The 24,211-nt window shown below is 42.7% G+C and overlaps 1 protein-coding gene across 9 annotated transcripts in view; it reads right to left on the minus strand.

Moving 5' to 3' along the window:
• The window catches only part of LOC118506209 (nephrin-like), a 238,616-nt gene that overhangs the window by 49,946 nt on the left and 164,459 nt on the right, over positions 1 to 24,211 (minus strand). For all 9 annotated transcript variants that reach the window (XM_036043025.1, XM_036043021.1, XM_036043020.1 and 6 more), the window contains exon 6: positions 3,243 to 3,395. In XM_036043025.1, coding sequence (XP_035898918.1) covers positions 3,243 to 3,395 — 153 coding nt within the window. The remainder of the gene's footprint in view (positions 1 to 3,242; positions 3,396 to 24,211) is intronic.

The raw sequence follows: 24,211 nt of genomic DNA on the forward strand, positions 1-24,211 counted from the left end.
GCCAGCTTGTTCGGTTGCCCCGGATGTGACGAAACTTATCATAATTTGTTCTCATTATTTGACTTTGGGAGGTTGGCCGTAGTTGGACGCGGCCAACGATTACTACGTACTAGGTCACCCCGTTTACGAAGACAAGTACCCCCCTGGACAAGAAATGTATCACTCTCGCTTTCGCCTGGTTGTACCTTCCATGCACCGGGAAGAGAAGATTTATAGCAATTTTGTATGCAAAAACCGAAAAACAAACCAAAGTTCCTCAATCTCCTGGGGTAAAAAAGCTTGCTGTTATTAGTACTTGTGAGTACCTTTTTTTTGTTGGTTGGTGCTCCTTTATTTGCCTTCGTTAGTCTTAATGTGCGGTTTTTACGAGTAGCGGGTCATCGCCGGAGCGCAATTTGTAATACGCATAATGTACCCCGCGCACTTAAACGCTTTTACGACGACCAATCACCGAACCGCGAACGGTCCGGCGCAAACGGTCGATATGTTAATTTAGGTTTTTGCCGAAGCACCTTGTGGTTTTGTTCCGGATTGGCTGGGCCGGGCTAAAAAGGTAATTAGAATCGGTCAGCCGGTAACGTACGCAAGTGTGTGCTCGTTACGAGCAGTGACGCCGTTGGGCCAAGCGTTCGAAAATTGATTTATTCCCATAGAATTCGCCATGGAAGCCTCCGAAGTGTGGCGGTCCGTGATGGGTTCGCCTGTGCATAACCGGGGGTTTTTTTGTTGCATGGATTCCTTTCGGACTGGAAATCGTCTGACCGATGTGCCGAATAAATCGATCGATCCGTAGCTTAGCCGACCGAGCCTCCTGCAAAGGGCATGTAAATCATAGATACGTGTGCGTTTTCATGTCGCTCTCGGGGAACTATCAAAATAATGTGTGGGCCCACCGTTTTGGGCAGAGTCAGTGCGTGTACCGTCGGATGTTATTGCTATTCGGGGTTTTGGCGAATCGTTTCCACGAACACGGTGCTCGGAGTGCCGCTGCATGTGTTTGAACGATTCGATTATGCAGAAATGTGGTGGTGGGCCGCCGAGTGTCCGAACCGTGTGCGGTTGCATTCCCAGGCAGCTAAGCATCTAATTTTGTCTGGTGCGAATTAGTTCTCTGTTACCGATTCACCACTCAACATTAGTGGATGTGGTCTGGTTGGTCGGATGGCGGTGAACAACTGAGCCGCTGCAGTGTTATTTGCAACCTGCACAGCAAGGCCCCTAATGACACATGCAGGGCGGACATAAAAGTGACACTATCGGAGTTTTTTTTCCGGTGTGTGTGAGTGTTTTATTTTTGGCTGGGAGTTGCAGCATGATGGAACCTAATTGGGCTGATGGAATTACGGCAAAATGGGCTTCTTTAGGGGTGAATTTGAGTTTCACAGTGTAAAAAAGCTTGTCATTGGCGTGGGGTAGTAGCTAAGCTTTGTAGTTGCGTCGGTTTTCAGATAGACAAAGGTGAAAGGTAATTTTATTAAAGTGTGACAAAAACAATCCGGCTGACACGGATCGACACCTTCTATTGTGCGTTCATTAGCCGGTGCTATAATTGGAAGCCTATGGGGTGCGAAGTAATGAATGAATAGGACTAATTGAGTGGTGGAAAATTGATTTCAATTAACTATATTGATTTGACGTAATAATTCGCAGAAATGGATTTAAAGCTTCCAATTACAAAAAGCATCGTAAATATATTTAATGAATGAATTAGTTTTATAAGAATAATCGTTATGAAAGGCTTGATTCAAAAGCGGCGTATGAGTAAGAAAATTACATGATGAAATATGGTAGAGCATGAAAAGTCTGACAACAAATGAGTTACACATGAGAAGGCATTGGCATGACTAAATAAAGTTGCATGGGCTGATCCTAGGCAATAGAGCTCCAAGATCCTGCACAACCGAACACACACAGAATACGGGAAACGGTCAATATCCTCGCTACGATTAGACCTTCCGATATGGACTATGGAAACCCCTTCAAAGCAGCGTCCACGTACACCCGAGATATACTTCTCAGGACAAAGATCTTTGCTGATGCTCTCATTTGAATCTTCTCGAAAATGAGTTTCTTTTGTGTGTTTTTAGTGTGCTACCATTTATAGCAAAAGCTTCCCAAACGATCAAGCAGTCATTATAAGATCCCGTGTTGAAGATAAATGAGGCAAAATGCAAAATTGTCATCAATCAGTTTTCCAATAAACGCTTACAAACACCAATGGGTGTTCACACCTTAGAAGTTGCTCAATGCTTCACCTGCATAAGGTTGAAAGTCATCACGAATGAAGCTGAGACTGTGTGCACATCTGACACACGGACTGTCTTAAACTAAACAACACCCTCTTAGCCACGTTCGAGAAGTAAATGTTCGTAGTCGGTTTGGAAGCAATTTGTATGGAAGAATAATTAAGGAGCTGCTTCAATAAAGATCTATACCAGTTATACGATGATCTCAACATTGAGGAGCGAATTATACTCGCTCAGCTCCGGTGAACTGGATATGAGAATGAGAATCGAGGACCTAGCCTTCATAGCCTTTCACATGGACACATTAATAATACAATAATTTCACTCGCATTATTAATAATTGAGCAAAGCTTTTATGCTATTCTGTTTGTCTGTTTAACGATAGTAGTGTGATTTCAGTGAGTGTTCCTAATCATGTGTATAAGTCAAGCCGTTCTCCTACAATAAAAAGACATCAATATCCCTCTTCTTCACAGTAAGATTTTATTGATGCTTTGCTATAATTTGTTAACGTGTGCCGCGGGTCGTTAAGAAGCTTGACAAATCAGTGTGCAAAACGTTGCCCCATATGTTGTCCTCTTTACGAATTCAAAATTCTCATTGAAAACTCGTACAAACAGCTGTAACATACGGCCAAACATTGCTCGAGACTGGCGGCAACCGGTGTTACGATTAAATCAAACGACTTGCGAATGAAGTTGAGTCTTTTTGTTGCCTAACCAAAGGATTCAATAATGAAATCTTGTTGTTTGTTATGTCTATTAAAATCTCGACTTTTTACACAAATTGGTAAAGTTAAATAAAAAACAAAGGAAACTTCAAAATGGAAAATAAAGTTCATCATGTCACAATGTCTAGACGGTTTCCCGTTACATATCACTCCAAACAAATGTTTTTGTTTTTCCGATTGGTGGGCAATAAATTTAGCGTTCATTGACTGGGGCACAAATGTAATAAAGTCATTCGAAGGATGGAAATCAAACTTTACATGCTTACCTGATTTGTACTCCACGTTCGCCCGGTACCAAACGATCCGGGCCGCTGGTCTCGCGTGCGGAACGATGCATGTCAGTGACAGCTCTTTGCCTTCCCGTACCTCGGCCTTCGCGTGCTGACTGTAGCCCTGGATTTGTATCGAAGATGGTGGAGCTAGAACATTGGAAGGGGAAGGAAGAGAGAACAGAATTGAACGTATGAATTAAAACGATGCCAAATTTTCTCACTGTGTCGGGCCCCTTCTAGGGTTCTTCTCTGTTCCCATCGTTAAGAGTGCGCCACTAGCGCCAGCGGTACAGTTTGCCTTACACGAACTTGAAAAAGTCAAGCGACATGTTTCGAACGTGATTGTGCACCGGAAAAGTTCTACCGAAGCGCTTCGGTGTGTAGTTTTGTTTTCGTACCGACAGACACTCGGGAGAAAAACGAGGTTTCGTGGTGGCGGAGGTCGGGTTACCTGGTGAAAATTCCCACCAGCCATAACTTTCCCACACAGCAGTCCGCAGTCGAAACGCAGTCGTACTTTAATTGAATGAAATATTGGTGTACGGTCCGGTGTCGGTGCGCTTTTGCCAAGCACGAGGAAACTCAAGTGCCCCAATTGGCTTCCACACTTCAGTCACACTGCTGGAGCGCCGGATCTCCCTGGCTGGCACCGTCAGAACGAAGATGCTATAAAAATCTAATTTTATAGTGATTTGTTTTACTGCCGTGCTGGGTATTGCATTGCACGAGGTGCTGGGTTTCGTGGTCGCTCGGCGTGTGGTCGGAGGCTTTTTACAGACCAGCGTGAACGCGAAACCCGGTCAGAATGCTTCCTTGGAGACTGTCCGTGACTTTGCTGGTTGATTGTTAATTCCATTGCCAATGGACGAGTTTGCCGGAGCAAACTTGCGGCCACGGGCAGTAATGCGGTGCGGTGAATGGCGATGCTGCATATCTTAAGATGGAAGCAAAGCAAACACACACACACACACAACCTCGTTCATTATAAGTTGTTTCTTTAGAATGGCACCCATCGTCTGCATTTATTAGTGCAAAACTGGTGGTTAAATTCCTTTCCGAATCGAGCGTAAAAAAATGCGACCCAACACGGAACACTTTGGCACGCAGGAAGCGAAAGACAATGTTCTTGTTTTTTAATTTCCAATTAACCGTTTCGTGGAAATGTTGCACAGCCGGGTAGGTTCGCGTTGTGCGTGGAAATTATCGAAAATTAGATTCGCGGCGGTTGTCCGTTAAATGAGGTTAGACGAAGCGTAATTAAAATTAGGTGGTCATTATTGGACGTGGTTTCAAACAGCTGTAGAACGTTGGTCGTATAGTATTTTCCGGTTTGGATGACTTCCTGTAGGAGTTGGTTCAATTTTCATAAGAATTTTTAGTGTTTAGTTTTATCATGGTGTACGTATTTTAGAAGCGCTAATGTCTTCTCAAAGCATCCTCTGAAAGTGTTGAAAAGGAGTTTCTTGTTTTTTGCATCGGTTGATTGAGGCAAGAACTTCTTATCATTCCAAACCGTAAGACTGACTATCTGAAGCTTGGATAATACTTTAATCAAGAAATGGAAGTAAGAAATGAGAGGCCAAGGACTCTCGAGGTTCAAGAGCTTAAAAGGTAGAAAAAAGATTGTAAAATTATAAAATAGACATTCAGAGGTAGAGTGAACGCACAACCCATTAGTAGATAGCCTTCCAATCGATGAAGTTGAGCTATATCCTTTCCATATACTTTCACAGTACAAATTTTCGACATTCGATCAACGAACTTGCTAATCAGATGCATCTACTGATTCGTGGTATGTTGCTGAAGTCCTTTATACTAGTCTCGGTCTTGCGCCATTATCTGTTTTTCCAATAAACCAACGGAAGCGTCATGACCAACCCTTCATCTTTACTTGGGCCTGCCATGCCTTCCTGACAATGTGGACGGCTTATGCAGACTTTACTGACTGGGTCGTCTGGTGTCATTCTTTTGACAAGGTTCTGACCCAAGGTAGGTGAAGTTTTAGATCTATCTTTATTTTTCGGTATGTAAGGTTTATTAAAGCATTTGAGTAAATATTGTGATCGTTATATTTTGTTATTTAAAGTGCGAGACGATAGGGATGATCAATCATCAAGACCGTCCTTGAAAAAAAAAAATGCTAAGAAAACCACAAACACTATTTTGCATTAAATTTTCCATAGCGATCAGCACCAAAAAATTTAAGGTAGTCTCTTCTGTTGCAAAATTTTATTTATTCAAGAAGAACGATCGCAGCGTATTGATTTCTGGTGCATATTTCAAGGGAATAAATACCTCGATGTTGGAATTTTCATATCATCTTCCATATGGAAAATTTAACAATATTCTTTGAGTCATCAAATTGATTAGTAGGTAAGTTAGTAAAAGTAGGCACTACAATCTCGAGTGGTCTCGTCCTTGCCTGACTTTAAATATAAATTATTTTTGTATGCATAATGATTCATGAAATAATTTTAATTCTATTTTATTTTATTTTATTTAATTTTAAATTTAATAATTTTGTTATTTTTTACGCTTTGCGTAAAAGCCCTATCTCAGGTTGTAATAAAACTTTTTTGAATGAGTTATGGATGAATGATCATCCATCTTTTTTTTTTTACCGTAATGGTATGTTCACGTACACATTCCACAAATTTGCACATTAAACATTTAAATCAATATGCCGCGTGCATTTAGTATCGTTTTAAGGAAAAGTTTCAACCACGTTGCACAACGCCACACACCATCCCGGCGCTCTCTCGCTCTCCCTTGTTTTGGGGCAGGATTTGCATATCTTTCAACTTGCACCACTGTAAAACTCTCAACTACAGTTGGCCAATCAAAGTGAACCTTTCAGTTTTTACCCGCTCCTCCAATTGCAATTGCTGCAAGTATCGTGAAAACGGGCACCCCATAATATCGGTTGACGGGAGTGAAATTGAAAAATTACCTCGAATTCCCGGGGAAGCCCCGACTACCTATGCCGGGCGGCCGGGGAATGGGCTGGCAAAAATTTTGCACCCTATTGAATTTCAATGAGCATGCGGCAGCGAAAACTTTCCCATCAAGCAGAGCGACACATACACACATTCGCTCGATTGTGCTTGCTCTTTCATTCTCTCTGGGTGAGTCTGAAGGAAGGCAAAACTTTTCCGAAAAAAGAGAGAGAGAGAGAGAAGGCACCGTGATGCACTGGATCGGAAAATTGTTGCATCGGCACTGCAATTGGGAGCGAAAGAGCAAACGACGATGAAAACTCAAAATGACACAGTGCACCACGTGGAGGACAGGATAATGTGTCGTCTTCGCTTTTACCTTACACGGTTCAGGTTCTTCCGGAGGGCTTTTGGGATGGGCCGAACGAACGGCAGCGAGGTACAACCGAGGGAGGTAAACGAACTCCGAAAGGTGTTGTTTTAGAGTGGTTCGTCTTCCACTTTCCACTGAGGGCCAGGAAAGGGTTGGAAAAAGTTAGGACATGTTTGCACGTTGAGGAGAGCACAGAGAAGGGTCTCGGTCAATTCCACATCTGTCCGTAAAACTTCCTCGACGTAGGTGAGCTAAGAAACGCGCGCCAGCGGACGGGATGAAAGAAACGGGAGTTCCAAAAATGGGTGGTTTTATGCAAAAACAAGGCTGCTTTGGATGCTGACGGAGGTCGCCTTCGAGTTTCCGCCAAGCTATCGTTTTCCCTGGGCCAGGTTTTTTCTTGGCTCGTTCACGTGTGGAAAGAAAAGATTGCACACACGTTGCATTTGCGACTGGCAAAGAGCTTTCGGTACTAACCCACCCAAGTAGCCACGAACGGCCAAGCTTGAAGTGAAAAGCGAAAAAAAAGGGTTGCTAGAGGGTTTCTTCTCTCTCTCTCTCTCTCTCTCTCTCGCTCTCTCGCTCGCGCTCACTCGCTCTCTCCATAGAAAAACTTCTGGTTTGAAAACCCTTCTAGTTCCGCGAACTTTTGGCACTGAGTGTGTGTGTGGGTTTTTTTTCTTCGGGGGTAAAGTGGGCCTTATGCAATGGTTGTAAAAATACCTCGAACTGAGACGAGTGAGACGAGCCACCCCTAATGTGTGGTCTGGAAAAGTCCGGGGGAAGATGGGATAAAAATATAAAACACACTCCACGGAGCGATGCGCGCAGGAAAATGGGTGGAAAATAAATCTCATATGGGTTCCATCATTTTCGGGAGGTTTAGGTTGGAAAAAGTGAGAGGAGGAGGGCGAAAGATTTGCTTTGTACCAGCCTGTACACCTTCCCCAGACCGTGCTTCGAACTCCAAAACGTCCACATTGGGGGTTTGAAATTTCTGCAACCCCAAAAAGTGCCAGATGTGAAACGTGCGCCGATATTTGGAGTTCCGCGAGTGAACGTTGGCCGGAAGAGGCTGAGGCTGCGATGGGGGTTAGGGGTTGTATGATCGAGTTGAGGGAGCTACAAAAGCATGCCGGAAACGAACCTCACCACCATCCCTATACTCCCCCTTCTTCCACCAATCTCCTTTCCACCCGTACAAGCATTGGAGGATTCGCAGGAGGAATGAACTTTCCAAAAGTCGTTTTCATGGATAAAAATTTTATGATGAATTCTCAGCAGTAGCACTGGCATCACCACTACACACCATCGACAGTCTGCTATATGTAGGACTCCGTTCGTTCCATGTTCTGGTGGGGAAGCGTTTTTAGTGCACGGGAGGTCGGACGAAACGGCCGGAGCCTGCCAAAATGGATGTTGGATCAGCATGGATTAGATTGACTTTCTTTTTTTCTTTCCCTGGGAGCCGCACTTTATCCGTCGGCCGTGCTTTTTCGCGTTTCGACGCGCATTCAACACTTGGGTGGAGTAGGCGAGAGACACTCGGCAGGGTGTCTGGGAGGATGTGGGGGGGGGGGTTGCGAAGAAAGTTAAATCCTTTGCGAAAGGGTAGCTTGGGTGCTATCGTTGCCAAGAAAGTGTACTTCCCAGGGAGATGAGATGGGTAGAAAATGGAGAAGCTTTTACGAGATGTGGCTTACTTTACTCGCGTACGCGAATTATACGCGGTGGCAGTAAAAGTTTGTTAATTTGAGTAAATATTAGCATTCGGTAGAAAATGCAATTTTTGAGATAAATAAACCATATAAGAGTCGGGTGAGGCTGTAAAGTTGGGTGATTTAATTGGAGCTGCCTGTGCGGCATGCACCGTGTGCGTACGTGCGTGAGGAATTTCGTTTATTTTTCTTCGCAGAGACGGTAATGGTGAGATGGTGTGTTCACATCATAATGAGGGCAGTGTAATGGTATAGAATATGAATTAATTTGTTTGGCAGAAATACGTAGGGCTACGCTTGGATAAAGCAAAATTGTGAGGCTTATACGACTTAAGGGTTTTTTTTCGATCCAACAGACTAACTTTTCTAAGATCGGCACCGGAGTGTAAAATATGTTTTATAAGATTTGCTGGTCGATGTTATGTTCGATGTTTTGTAAGTTGTTTCCTTGAGTTTTTATCTACTTTTCATTTGTACTCTGCTCAAAGTACTTACTGTGTTTGGCGATTAGCTTCGACAGCTCATAATAAACAACTCCTAGCTGGTCCCAACGTACATAGATCTTAGGATGAAGATATTAATATTAATATTGAATTTGGAATTCATTCTTCAAAATGGTTTGAAGATCTTAATTGTGTTACAAAATGTAATATCATCACAATAATCTTTACAAACCTTTTAACATAAAAGTTCGAGGAAAGAATTGCTGAAACAAAAAAAAACCTAATGCTCTGTATAAGCTCCTGGCGTTACTTTAAGTCAGCCAAGCTCTGTTTTGTCTTTTGAAAGAAATTCTCAAAGACAAACACACATACAATTTGTGTTTCAATGTGCCTCAATGTGTAGTAGAAAACCTCGTAAAACCTCCACCCGTACAGCTAATGCAGTGACAATCATAATAACAAATACGATCGATCTAATCCGAACCCTTCATCAGCTGGCACACGGGTTCACGTCCATATGATTGCTTGTGAAAATACCCCCACGAACACCCGAAAAAGCTCATATGTATGCAAATGGAGCATCTCGGTCCGGTGCAGAATTGCGACAACACCGTGAGCCAATAATACATGGACATCCAGGTCCCACGGGTCAGTTCGAGTGGACAACGACCATTTCGGCTCGCGATACCGTCCTCCATCGGTGGCCTAACCCCCCCCCCCCCCCCCCCTCTTCCTTCGGTCTTTGCAACGAGTGCAGCGTGCTATTGAGCGAAGTTTTGTCCCGTTCCGATGTTAACAGCTGAAATTCATGAACCAAGTCACACCCGTTAGCAAGATTCGATTGCCATTTGTGACTGTGTGCGATACATTTTTAATATACGGACACTGCTTGCCTTTCTTCGATTGCTGTGCTGAAACTACGTTTTAAGATCTGTTCCGGCTATGCCGGAACTTTCCCTCGAGACACACTGACACACGCACGCCTAAATGTATGCAAACCACTCACAGCACAGAAGGGACAACGCTTGTGAGCATTGCTTTATATCGATATAAAAAGTGATTTTGTGTTTGTTTTCCACCATTTTCTTTTCAACATACCGAAAACTCCACCCCTTGCTCCTCTTTCTGCCCCAGCTCCACACAAGGGACGATTGGGAGTAAAAGTTTTTAATAAGAAGCGATACCGCTGGACCTTCGGTGCCGCGAGGATTTCCATATTTTCAATAAACTTTTGCATTTTCGTCCCCGAGTACCATGTGTTTTGGTGGGAGGGCCGAGTGTGTGTGTGTGTGTGTGTGTGAGTTACCAAGCGCAGCTGGGAAAAAGAAGAAGAAAGTGAAACACGCAAAACTCAGAGTAAAGCCTGCCAGTTATACTTGAAACAACCGATCCGATTGACCGGGTCTCCGGAAACCCTCACAGCTTCCACGGGTTGACGGTAGGATCGGGAAGCATTACGCTGGACAGAAAGTCGTCCAGCGGAACGGAAAGCTACCAAGGCGGCTATACTGGTATGGTGGATCTGGTTGACTGCCTCCGGACCGGAAGTTGGCGGGTACTTTGGGGACCACCGTTTGACCTTTTTTTTCTTACTTTTGCTTTTCCTTTTTCTTCGGCACTCTGTTTTCTTCTGTCGCAATGTCTCACTCCTTTCGAGATGGGTGATCAGCGAAAAAGGGACAGGGTTTAAAGGTACGTTCTTTTTTAATTCTGTTTCGATTCCCTGCCTCAGGGGGCTGCTGGCTGTGTCCTGCTTTAATGGTTTCATTTTACGGCTCATCGCAACCGAACCGGCTCGACCGCACAATATCCGAGCCTGGTGATCATGCCGGGAGGAATAGCCCGGGTAGGTGGACTTCGAATGGTAAGGTAAGTCTATTAAATTCAATTACGTAATGATTTTATCCATGGCGCTCAATGGTTTATACGCTTGTCAAGTTCAGCTCGTATGGTGGTCCCTGTAGACCGATCGTGTGCACGCTCATGCACCCGGGGCAGCTGCATTAGACCGGGTAGCCGAGCAAGCTCGTGAACTAATTTTTCTGACGTAGCAGAACCCTTCTAGTGTCCGCCTTGGGAGCATGTAGTTTTCATCGCCTTTTCTTTGCCCTTCTGCATTATGGCCTGCGGTACAGAAAGGAAGTAATCGATCCATTTCGCATCCGTTTCATTTCTCATCCAAAAAAAGGGTGGGGGGGGGGGAAACCTTAGGTCGGTTGATTCTCTGTAAGATTTGTGTTCTCCTTTTTTTTCTCTCCGGCAGCTCACGTCTAGGATAAAGATGTGGATACTGTACGTGAGCTTTTGGAAGCATTGTGCTCTTCAGTGGGCACCGTACAATGCACTGCATTCGATCAGTTGAGCATTGCGATGGTCTTATGGGTTGTGTATTAATGTGGTAGATAGCAGTTTTCTTGTCGAATGAGATAATGTGAACCGGATATATATTGTAGACAGTCTTTTTGCTTTTCTGAAGCATATAGTGAAGGGCTTTTATATTGCTGTTAGTTCTTTCACTTTCTTTTGTTTAAAAGAATGTACATTGAACAAAACTGAACAGTTACTAGTGAAAAGTAAATGAGATTTGTACGGTTAACGGACTGTTTTTAAACATATTATATAATTTAAAACAACAGAAAAAATGTGAAGCAGTGGGAAAAAAGAAAAATAAAGCTTTTTATCTTAGAAAAATAAATACATTTGCTAAGGATAGCTTAAGACGCATGAAATTTTGCATGAGATTGAAGAGAGCAAGAGGCTAGGACATGACAGGGAAGTCAAACAGATTGGAAAAAGGAAATAATTATCAGGAAAGAAGTACAATGCAGAGAGCAGGAAAAAAGTTAAAAAAATATTTAAAAGCCGTAGGAGAAAAGTGATAATAAATGCATGTTGAATTTGTAGGATGTGAATAATGTATTCCTTTTCTTCTGCAATCGTTAAAATCCCTCAGTTGATCCCTTTGATCGTATATTGATCATTCCGCATCTTACAGTCTCGGACGTAAGACGTATTTCCGTTTCAGCCCTAATCGATCCTTATACGTGTTCATACTCATAGATGAACAATATAAGTTGTATGCAAAAGTGATTGGAGTTTTGTGTTGGGTAAACAAATAAATCATCCAAACGGAAGACCTAAGCCTTGCAATTCGACTAGGCCGTCCTACATGAAAAGAAAAAAGGCCTTAGTCCTCTAGATACGAACAAACGATTGAATCGCTGCAGTTGTTCAAGGAGTAACTTGAGACTGTTCATACTTCATTAGTTGAGTGTACTGTGTACAGTTTAAAACTTAGAACAATGTGTCAGAAACAACTTATAGCCTCAAGGGATAATTGTCTGTATCATTCTTTCATCTGAACTCTCAATGGTCGGATCATTCCGATTAGAACTATACTGAGAGATTGAAAAAATGCTTATCAGGGTAATGCATATGATTAAAAAATTATCAAAATGAATACAATACAAAATAAAATGCTAAAACTTTTAGAAAAAATCGCATAACATTAAAAACAAGCATCGCATTGATGTGGTTCCTTCTTCAAAAGCATCCTTCAAAAATATACACCATAATAGAAGTGCCCTGAGTTGTAGGCACTGAGTAACGGTAGGCCACCCATTTTTGAACAGTGGCCAAGATGCATTTTTCGAGAAAATATTGTTATTTCGTCACTGACGCAAAGCTTTCTCATAGGAATTTTCTGGAACGCATGCCAAGGATATTATTTCTCACGCTGTACCAGTAGCGCAAACTGGGAGTAGTGCATAACCCTTAGCTTTTTGGAGCCCAATCTCGTTATTATGCTGCTGGCCGAGACCATTGAGCATTCCAAACGGGATTGTGGAATCGTTGCGAACGCTAGTGTTGGACCAAAAAAAAGAGAACGATGGCAAAAAGCGAATAGAAGGGATGCTTTCAATTTCCTTTCGACTTCTTACGGTCATCGTTGGATCCCCCCAACCGAACCGGTCCGGACTGGTTGGCAGGATTTTTTTTTTTGGTTGGGATGGTGGCAGTGTCCGTATCCGTCACTCCAGCGCCAAAGGGATGTCCCTCTGCGTGGTCCGGATGGCGATGGTCAGTTGGATGGCATATCGAAAAAGGGCACCCAACTCGAACCAGAAAAAAGTAACAATGAACTTGGCGGGGCCGAATGAGAAAACACGGCGAGGGGCAACAAGCATCGAGGACGCGCGAAATCACTGCACTGCGGATGCAGCAAGTGCATATTGATGCAGCAGGCAAAAGGGTCCATAAACCATACAATCGTACTACTGGCAGACTCGATTTCGATCGAATAGAGCGGATGAAGGAAAAAAAAACAACCGGGGCAAAAGCTCGTGCTGGTTGGTATAAGAGGGATCCGAACAAAAAAAAAAGAAAGGAAAACCCGGGATAACTTGCCCGTTATGGAGGGAACAGATGGAATCGTGTTGACCGAAAGCTTGAACGGAAATGCAGCATTGATGGCAAACATGTTGAATGTGGGGTGTGGAGGAAAGAACGGGGACAGTAAGTTTCCGGTGGAAACGAAGCGACCAATGGACCGATGGAAACGGATGATGGAATGATCCATGTTGTTGACCTTCACTTATGAGGTGGATGATGATTTGTTACGTTTGTGTTTGAGGAAGATTGGCTTATGGTGAAACTATTTTCTTTTAAACGGAATGGAAAGGAATGATCGGATAGAAAAACATTATGAAATCAGTTTTATTCGCAGCACAATGCCAAACATCACATTGCTTGATGATGTCTGTACTTATTTGATTTAATATTGATTCTCTGTTCTCTTCAAAACTAATCCACAAAAATTATTATGATAAAAGTTCAGATTGATTAAGAGACTTTTTTATTTGCAAAACGGTAGCTTAAGTTAACGTATGAAGTGATGCAAAATATTAGGTCAAAATTGTTGTCCACTGTCGAAGAACAGAGGATGCGAGTAGTAAAAAAAATCCTTGTTTATATTCTTGGTATGACCTTCATCGGGGTGACAATGGGTTTACAGTTTCCTACAATTATCAGTCAGCCGAGATGACTTGGAGTTAGATTTCTTCGTCGCACAATGCCCAAGCGTCGAAAACATGAATGATACATGAGCGCTAGTTTGCGTGCCTGTCCTTGTGTATGTATGTGTAAGAAAGTGCAATTTTCAGAACATCAACTACACTCACTACCTATGCCGGAGCGTTAGGAGGACACCCCAGCAGCAGAGGGAACGGAAATTGTACGTACAGCTTAAGGGGTCGGCTTTACGAAGGGCTTAAAGCTCGTCATGTGAAGTCTTTCGCTTCGCCGTACAGCTTACGCTTCAGGCAGCACCATTCTGTGAAACGAGATTTATTAGAGCATCCATCATTGATTGTGTTTGGGTGTGCCGGTACTAGCGCCGGCCGTACATCCGAAAAACCGTCGGCAAAAAGAGAGGAAACCCAGCTGGATCGACCTGATGTGGTTGACAGGGGGTGAAGCGTCCGCAGTGTGCACACGATGGCAACCGGAATCTGGCACCGTTTCTCGAAGGCATCGCACCAGCGCACCGAGCCGGTGGAGTACTCTCGAAGGAATTGGTAAGCGTTGTGACCCCTTTGGCGACGAAGGTATGCTCGTGCCGGGCGAAATTCCTTCCCTTTGACACTGAACTTCAAACAAGAACCAGATTTTGTGTGCCTTTCTGGCTGGCAGCACGTAGATACTGTTTTGGACTTCGAATCCCTTTTTAGGCGAAGTTCAAGTACAGTTGTGTGCAATCGTGATCACCCAAGGACGTCGTCTTGCGGACGTTCCAGCAAAGGAAGAAATCGTTTTGCCGAGACAGATTTCAATTCATTTCTTTGCCTCCGTTTTCGGTAAGCCAACCTGACGATCGTTTCCATTCCAATTCCACACCACACCGGAGCAACCGGTTTGTGCCCGGATGAGGTGGGCTTAGTGGTGTCGGACGCTTTGAAAGGAGATTAAACGTATGCAGTGCAGTGGTCGGTGCCTTCGGGATGCGTTCCGACCGTTTGACGACATCGTTCGGGACGGGACGGTTCGTTCACTGGGGTAAAACGAATCTACCTTTGCTAGCCACCACCACCATTCGGAACGGGACATCTGTTATCGGTGAAGCACACATGCTGACGCACATTTAGGGGAAAAGAAAAGCTACCGGCAGAAATCCGGAGAATCCGGTACCCGAGCCATTCCCCGAAGCCGTTCCCGGGAATGCCGTTGCAACAGTGGGTAGGATTCAATTTAGTAAAATCACTTTCCTGTGCCCTAAGCGGATGCGTACGGGCTTGTACGAGGGGCGCATCTTTTCGGATGGATGCACTCGAGTGGTGGTGCAATAGTTGTTTGTGTGATTAAAGCCGATCAACAAACACTAATGCAAAGGTTGATGGAATCGAAAACGTATGAACAGTTTTTAATCAAAGTTCGGGACACCGGTCATGACGATGGGAAGGGATGCAGAAATTGGAGGCGGTAGTTTGTGTTCTCTTTCTATTGGTTCAGGAAATATGTGTTCCAGTGCAAAAGACGCATGTATCATGTTAGTTAAATCAACAAAGCACACGTTTATCGAAAATGAACAGAAGTAATCAAGTATCGACAAAACCAGTTTAATTTTTTCAAGCGTTTTTAATTTTTTTAATTTAATTTACAGTTTTGAAAATTTGTTTGCTAACCGTTATTTTTGTTTTGTTTTAAGATATATGTTTAGTTTGTTATATTTTAAGTATATTTATTATTCTCTTCCGGGTGATGGAGATGGCTGGTGTTTTACTCTAGAAGAAGCCCAGTGTTCCACGTGTAATGGAGACGCCTGGTAGTCTTCCAGCAGAAGCACCAACACTACGCGCGTGCCGCTGTGGAACGTTAACACTTTCAAGCTGCTGAAAATTGTGCGAGAAAAATGGCATACGTCGTACATCAGTGATCGGGGAAAGCAATAACGATTTGTGCCCGATACTGCTGTGATGTCGTGCACACGGGCGTGAAATAAAACAATCGAATATAGCCCACCGAGAGCATCGGTGTTCGCGTGTGTGCGTGTGGGACGATGAAAGTATTTTTCTCGCTGTGTTATGATGTGTGTGTGTGTGTGTGCATTGAAACGTGCTGTATCTTTATTCGGCAACAAAAGAATGTACCATCATTGAGCTATGCTTTCCCATTTCTTGTGACAGTGTGGGGTCGGCTGCAATGATAAAGTGTTCTTTTTTATTGCTTTTATGCGCAGTCAAAAAGCAATTCTCATCACAACAACAACAATAACAGCAAGCACAAAATCCGGGGATCGAACCTTACCAGGGAGGTCAGGGAGCGTTGAAGACAACTTTATGTACACAAGCGTTTTGTTGTGGAGAATGCGATGGTGCGATTCGTCGGATGAACTCCATGTAACAATCGTCAACGCAGGCAACACGCAACACGGTCCGGACTCGTTAGCGTTATCGATGGGAAGCAACGCATTTACGTATTTGGTTAGCTGACATTTCGAACGGTTGCTTGCGGAAATTCGTCAACAGATATTGCTCGTTCGAGAAAGAATCTTGCACAGGGGTGTGAAACTTTCTTGCACTCAATTTATGATGCTGTTTCTTTTGTTGACTCTTTCAAGCTGATCGTTGTTATTGTATCACTAACTTTGTCCTTACGTTCTGATGTGAATTCAATGAAGCTTTTGAACTTTTGGGGGAAGTAAATTGTTTATATGATATACAGACAATTCAATGATGATGAATAAAACTTGGGGATGAATAGGAATGTGTAGCTGACGGAGGCTGAAGAAGGAATCTTTTATGCCATCTTTTATTTTGTATCTTCTGAATGATATAAAATGTACTCTCTATAAGTCACAAATGTTCAAAACAATATATTAATTTTCAAAAAAAGTGTATTCTTGGTTAGCTAGTCACATGTGTATGCAATCATTTAAATTTTGAAATATGATGTGACGAATTCATGGTATAGTTCATAGAACAAACGGATCGGATTATCCAAATATTTCTTTGTCTTCTTGGTCAGAATGAAACCTTGATCGAAGGGTTCCAGGCATGCCTTTACAGAATCGTTATCAAGAGTAACAGAGTAGAATTTTATGTATTTCAAAGTGCTTAAGTCTAGCTTTAGGACTTCATTTCTCTTTGAAAAATAAACTCTGGAACATAAAAAGATTCCTAGGAAGTCCTGGTGATATGTCCTAGATTTGGAAGACAAAACGTCATTCGATATGGGCTAGATAAATCAAACATCAAGGACTCAAATTTTTAAGGTTTCAATTCAAGCGTCATGAGTATGGCGAATCAAATTCCTCCTTCTTGTTTGAGAGCCACTATCCCTGTTGGTCTCAGGATATTAAAGGGACTTAAGGGATTGACTTAACATTATAATCAGTCCCTGATTGGATTCAATACTCTTTCTTTTTTCGAAAGACAGGATACATTATTGAGTTATTCAAATTAAGGTTATTAAGAAATTTAAAAGAAGGTATCTTCTTGAATTCTAAGCCCTATAAAATTCATGTTCAAATGCAATGTTTAAAGTAAAGTTTTCCATCCTCTAACATACGTACATTCCCCCGAAGTAATATCCATCAGCGACAACCCTAAAGCAATCCATTACGCTTAAGATTAACGCCAACTTTACTGAGGCCATTGTGTTGACCTCTCAAATGCCAACCCCGTTCTACAACAACTTCTCATCACACTGGCACAACAATCCAAAAACGGCACATAAACCGGAAATTGTAGCAACCTCGATGATAAAGTTGGTGACAGCATCGATGAACGACGGTCAAAGTCTCCCCACGGGACCACCAACACTGGCTGCGTGTCTTCGAGAACGGGTATTCACATTCCACATGGATTCCAGCCCTTTTATATGCCGTCCCGCACTGTCTTGAACGCCCGTCGGTTCGAATATCGAACGCTGGACATCGGAACTGTCTAATGATATTCATGTCGCGTTTTCATAGTTGTGTGTGCCCGTTTCTGTTCGTTCTTTTGCCGACTCGTAACGTAAACACACACAGGCACAGCTCTCGTCGTATGCAGCCGACACCCCGTCGGCTCCTTGTGCAATTTGATGATTGTTTGTTTTCAATTTTAGTAATTGCTTTCCTTTTCTCTGTTGCTTGGGTCAAACCACGGGATAAATCCTGCCCGATTGTGTGTGCGAGAATGTGATCGGATTTCTAATCAACACCCCGACTAGTCGATTGTTGTCCAAGTGTGAATGGTGGTAAGCTGCGGCTAGGATGGTCTGGTGGTCTTTGTCTATTTAAGGATGGGTCACACACAGGTTGACACTTTCAGGCAGCGTATGGTCGAGTGGTTTGGCATTTGCCTGTGGACTATCAACAAGATAAGATGAACTTTAATTTGTATCTCAGGGCGATAGATGGTTTTTATAAAAAAAAACGCACTGACCTGCTGGCATGTCTTAATTGTTCCACGAATTAATTAAAAATAGCACCCTTTATCAAGCTGAAGCTGTCCAAAACAACCGTGCATGCGCTTTTCCGCAGTCGGGTGCATTTTCTTCACCGTACCTCGATGTGCTAATAATTACCGCTACAAAAGCAATTGCTTTTCAAACTGCATTCAGCACCAGCAAGCCCGGTATTGCCAGCAGGGCACGGAATGGAACGGAGCAGCTGAACCGCAATCAAACCTTTTCACGAGTCGATCACTATCTCACTGGCTAGGTCAATCGATTGCCTCGAGCTGTGTTCCCGACGGTGACTACGAAGCGGTGCTCCAAGCGCCAATGGCCAATTCCGGTTGCAATTAAATGAAAAGCACAGCGTATGGTCACGCGGATTCTTCTTCAGAAACACTGCGGGAAACACGCGTTTTGCAAACGGCACCATGCATATAGCACACGTTTTGTGATAATGCGAACTTCGCCGCTCCCTGTGGGGCTTTGGTTTCGAAAATGAAGCGCGAAAACACACGCCTACCGGAATGTAGGGTGATGTGTGCTTTTAACGGTGCTGTTTTGCCGCGTACAGACAGATAAATGTAATTTGCCATTCGCCGCGATATTCCCGGAAGCAGTTCGGGCCGACCGAGGCGCATTTCGGGAAACGACAATCGATACGGACAATGTTCCTGTGTGCTGCTTTCACGGCTTCTATTTGGGTTGAGAAAGCATAGTGCATCAGCGCAAAAATAAGGTTGTTTTGAAGCTGTATCAGTATTTTAATTACTGCTGTTCGATGAAAGCTATCGATTCACGTATGCAAAATTATGAGAAATTAAAATTAACATTTTGTATTCAGTTGGAAGTCGATTTAAAACATTGTTATGACATGAAATTTTTAAAAATATCATCAACAACTATTGAACCTCACTTACCATATTACTCACGGAGCTCACCATTGTTACATATACTACACTCTCGATCCATACTTGCCGAGCTAAAATTGCAACGCATCGTTTTGCTCTCGAAAGTCTTGGAGGATTTCGTCATTTGTGAACAGAGTCCATGTCTCAGAAGCGTATGTGAGTATTAAAATATAGTTACTATATAGAACGAGCTACGTACGTATTGTTAAATTTTTTTTCAAGGAAATATTTCCTCAGACTATGACAATTTGTTCAGTTCATACCCAGCACCTTTGTTCATAACTAACATAAGATGTCAATCTATCGAGACGTATTCGCCGTAGGTCCAGGATCTCACGAAGATGTCAGCAGGGAGAACTTTGTCATCAATGGTGGTCTATGCTTTATACTGTAGCGGTGCTTATTATCGCTGTAGAAGTAAACGCTGTTTTGATAGGCAGAAGATCACCGTTGTAAGCTGGAAGTCAGTCTATACCACTCATTTACAGTATCATTCGCTAGTTGGTAGTCTGGAAATGTTTAGTAAATGGCCTGAATGGTCAGCAGAACTGCAGTCTGTACGAATCCAGCATTATCGAAGGGGTGGTCCCATGGCTCTCTCCGAAGATCTCCTTATTGTCTTATTCATTAACACTAAAACCTCGAAAGGTCTCGGCCTGCCATTTTCGTGACTTGATTTTACCCGTAGCAAAGTAGCCAGTTCAGCATACGTTCAAGTTGACATGGATGGGATTTGAACCTCCGTCCTGCCGTGTGAAGACTGGTACCGTCTCCTTCTCTGCTTTAAAGAACACGTGATCTTCTGTGCATCATCTATACGTGAATCTGTGTTTGTTAGGAGCATCGCTCATGGTATCACTTTCATTCTAGTTTAACCTTGTTCGTCTTCAACTTTAGGTTTCTTACCGCCCCACCTGATCCTTAAGAAAGCTTCTACTACATACGGGAGCCTTAAAACCATGTTGTTTATATCATCAGCGTATACCAAGGTATATAACTTGATTAGCTATATGAAATGAGATCTTTTTCCCTCAATTTTTATTATTTTCAGCGCCTGGTTAAAGCGAAGACAGACAACATATAGGTAAAAGCTTTAGAGTGAGACTGACACCGCTATTACTGAGTAAGCTTATATTCTAGATATTAATCTGAAAGGTTCCTTCAAGGTTAAAAAAATACAACTCTCCTCATATTTATGGCCGCAAATGCCGTTTGAAGCAACAAAAAAGAAGTCTAGAACGCTTAAATAACTTGATTTGCAACGGGTAATCCATCCTGAACAGAAGCAATCTCTCATTGGCATCATAAAATGCTCACCCGCTTCTGCAGTACATACCAAACGCGCCGATGGGTGCAAAGTGTGCAGAAAATGAGCCAAATTCCTTGCCCAAAACTTCCAACTGCGAAACATTCGGCGCAGAAGCGCCGAAACATTAATACATGTTTTGCGATCGCTCAAAGTGCAGCTAGAAACTTGTCCCTGCCATTGCCTGTTGCAAACAATAATAATAGTAGGGCAAAACAACAACACAAACAAATGCACATGCACACACAGAGACAGAGCCAGAAAACAGTCGTGTGCATTTTTCATCACGAAAACTGCAATACATTTCGAATGAAAAATGAAGTGCAAGGAGTGTAAATTCCATTTTTGCATACAATCGAGTGCTGGAGAAGCGTCGGAAAAGCGAACCAAACAAAAAAAGAAAACACACACAGAACGCATACCCAGCACGCCAGGACAGGAAATGGAACAAGCCCCCGATGCACGATTTATGTATCGACTGCAATGCAGCGAAAACTATACCGTGATAAATGGTGATACGCTGCCGGTTGATTTGCGAGTTTATCAAAAAACGATAACGGATGGGTTTCGAGACGATAGTGTCAGGGCAGGCTACGCAAATATCTGACTGTTTGTAGTGAACCATTTTCTTACGGGAGAGCGTTTTTCTGTTGCTGTTTTGTTCGTTTTTGGGTTTTGTTTTCAAATGTTGAGCGCTGAAAAATTGCCAATCTGGCACCACGCTTCTTGGCAGTTCTTACAAAAGCCATACAAGACGGTAGAACGGTGTGTGTAGGGTAAGGGAAGACAGCTTCAAGCTTCCAGCAGGCGCAAGCTCGTCGTTTTTTGAGCTGCATGTGTATGTGTGTGTTTTTTTCATAAATTTTCCTAACGCTGACACACCATCAGTAATACACACCACGGGGTGTGCAAAGCTGCTGACGAAAACCAGACAGAAATACAGTATGTTGAGGTGGCTGACGCTTTTCACAAACCGGAAAACACAACAGGAATTGGGTTGTTGTTGCCGAAAGCACGGCAAGATATGGGGAAGAGCGTGAATGTGAGCTCTGATTTGTCCAATCCTTTCGTACTCCGTATTCTTTTCACCCATCGAGCAAGGTTGCTCGGTACAAAGGAGTGGAATATTTTTATAAATAAGAAATGAATGTACTCAATGCTACGAATGGGTTTGTTGTGATGTGAGTGTGTGTGTTTTTGTTTCCAGTAAGGCACCGGGTTAGCTTTAGTGTCTGTCAGGGTGTGCTGCTTCAAGCATCCGGCAGGATCTTTCTTTACAACGCACGAAAATAACGAGCTGGTTCATTTTATTCCAGATGTTGGATGATGGAACAACGTTCGAATTACATTCCGTCCTACTTCGAGCGGTGGCAAATAAAGCTGAAAGTTGGTGAAAAACATGCTTCCAGTGTTTCAAACTGGAGATAAATCCGAAGGCAACACGTGATGGTGATTGGAGTGTTATTCATTTTTGAGAAGTTTGCAAGTGTGAATGGCGCATTAGTTTTCGCTTTTAATTACGGAAGGTAGGAAATGGTGGATCTGGTTTAATAAAATATTTTCTGAATCTGTTTGCTAATCTGAATTGTGCAAGTGATTTGAAATAAAGGGAATTATATATAATCAATCAACTTTTCGAAGGAACACAGCATGGAAAGAAAGACCCCTAATATTTATTTATTAATTTTTGATTAATAAATTAATAATAATTAATATTAATTAATATTAAGGTGTTGCTTCACCAAAGACATGTGAAAACTATACATTTGATGCTCTCAAAAAACTATTGTCGAGGTTGTTTCATGCTTAAAACGTTCAAGTTCAAATAATTTTAGCAATTTTCGACCGGTTGGCAGCCAGCACCCTTGCGCGTAACTCAATGTCTATGTTGTAGTCGGGGCTGGCTTTTGACCCCAGATAGGACCAAGATAGAACCCAGATAGAATTATGGATAGAAAACAAAGACAGCTAGTTGCCTTATGCAGGAGACAGCGTTGTTAGCTTTTCAACAATCGTCACAGAATATGAAGGAGATGACGAGAAGGACAAGGTTTAAGAAGCCCGAGCCCGATACAAAAGGAATCTTTAAATCCCCTGTGTTTGTTTTAAGAAGACATCAAGTTACAGGAAGCGGCACTCTTTGTACGATCAAAAACGACATGTATAATATGTGATGTACGGCAAATGTACAATAAATCAACATTTAAAAACAAAAAAAGAACAAATATTTTTTTAAGATTGAATGATTTAATTTAATCTCAAACAATATATTGTTATTCAATTTGATTGCATCTTGTTACGCAGACCATGCCATTTACAATGCTCATAAGTGTGCAAAAAGTCTTTCCACCTAGGTCTTAAAAAATCCCACCCTATGCAAGATGGGAAGCAATTGAGAGGAAGCCAACCAAAAAACCCACGAATGGCACACAAGAAATCACATTTTATGCTAACGATGCAAATAATAACAATACAATCAGATATCACGACACGACGCTTCCCTACTTCCTGTCAGCAAATCGGCAGCGGGTGTACGGCTTCGAGCGGGAAGCAAAACCCGTGGTAAACGCTTCGGAGAGTCGTTGTCTTTCGCTACTTCCCTACTGTTTCTGTACTGCTACCAGGGACGTGATGGCACACTGCACGATAGAGAAAATGGAAAACGACAGAATTCGCTTAACCGTACCGTGCCGGGATTGCTTCTGCCCGCATTTGCCTTGCATTGGTGCTGCTGTATGACACCATTATGTGATTGGTTGGAACATGGAACTATCCTGAAGCGAGCGCAAGGAAGGTAAAATGCGCCAAAATGGGAGATTATGTTTCCGTTCGGGGGCAGAAAGTGTGTTCCGGTGTTCTCTGCTTCAGTGCCGGAAAGGTTGATGGTAGGGCAAACATCATACGGTAACAGTAACGGTAAGGTTCTTAAACTATTGAGAACATTGTCAACTACAGCGACAATTATGGATGGATTTAATTGTGTTAGGATTGCAAGGTGCTGTGTTTTAAAGGACTAGCGTATGTGACGCTTCAGAAGCCTCAATACGCCAGATGGAATGCTGCATTGCGGACTAAGACCAAACATTGATATTAATCTTCAATATCGGAGACAAAATTGAAATTTTAATTCAGTATTAGTACCATTTTCGGAGATTAAATTCACGTTTGAAATATTTATGAAGTGAAGAACAATTAAAACTACTTTTCAAATATTGTAAACCAAACTCTTAGCAGCATTATTCATTACAGGTAAGCAATAAAAACTGTAAGCTTGAAAATTCTACAAAACACCAGGCGTCTCCATCACGATTTTGAAATATTCAAAAATAGCTTTATGATTGTTTGTAAACTGCCTAAAATATCAAAGCTTAACCTCGTAACAAAAACGTTTGCCACTGTTTTACTTTCAGCTTCCAGATTTTTTTTCTTCCTTTTCATCCCCCATTAAAGCGTGCATTACAGCTCCACTACTTCAAACTTCCCGGCGGTTCGATGTTTCCTTTCAACATCAAAGGATGGTTTTCGCGCTGCCAGGTCATGCGAAGGACGCTCAAAGGTTATTTAATGAACGATAATTTACAATCCGACAACCAGGTTTACAAGTGAGAAAAACTGCTCTCCAACGGCAAATAGCTTTCACTCCCGATCCCGAGAAGTTACACCGAATCAGTCCCCGGGGTGTTGTAAAGCGCCGTAACTGAACCTCGTGACCATGCGAAGCAGTAAATCTGTTTGGTGAAAGCTGATGGTTTCCCTTTCTTTCCTTCCCTTTCTTTTGGCTTCATTTACGTTTGCTTCGAGATGTGTGTGAGTGTGTGCGTTAGTGTATTGAGGCGAGAAG

The sequence above is a fragment of the Anopheles stephensi genome, chromosome 2, assembly GCF_013141755.1.
Source record: "Anopheles stephensi strain Indian chromosome 2, UCI_ANSTEP_V1.0, whole genome shotgun sequence".
In the NCBI taxonomy this organism is placed as follows: domain Eukaryota; kingdom Metazoa; phylum Arthropoda; class Insecta; order Diptera; family Culicidae; genus Anopheles; species Anopheles stephensi.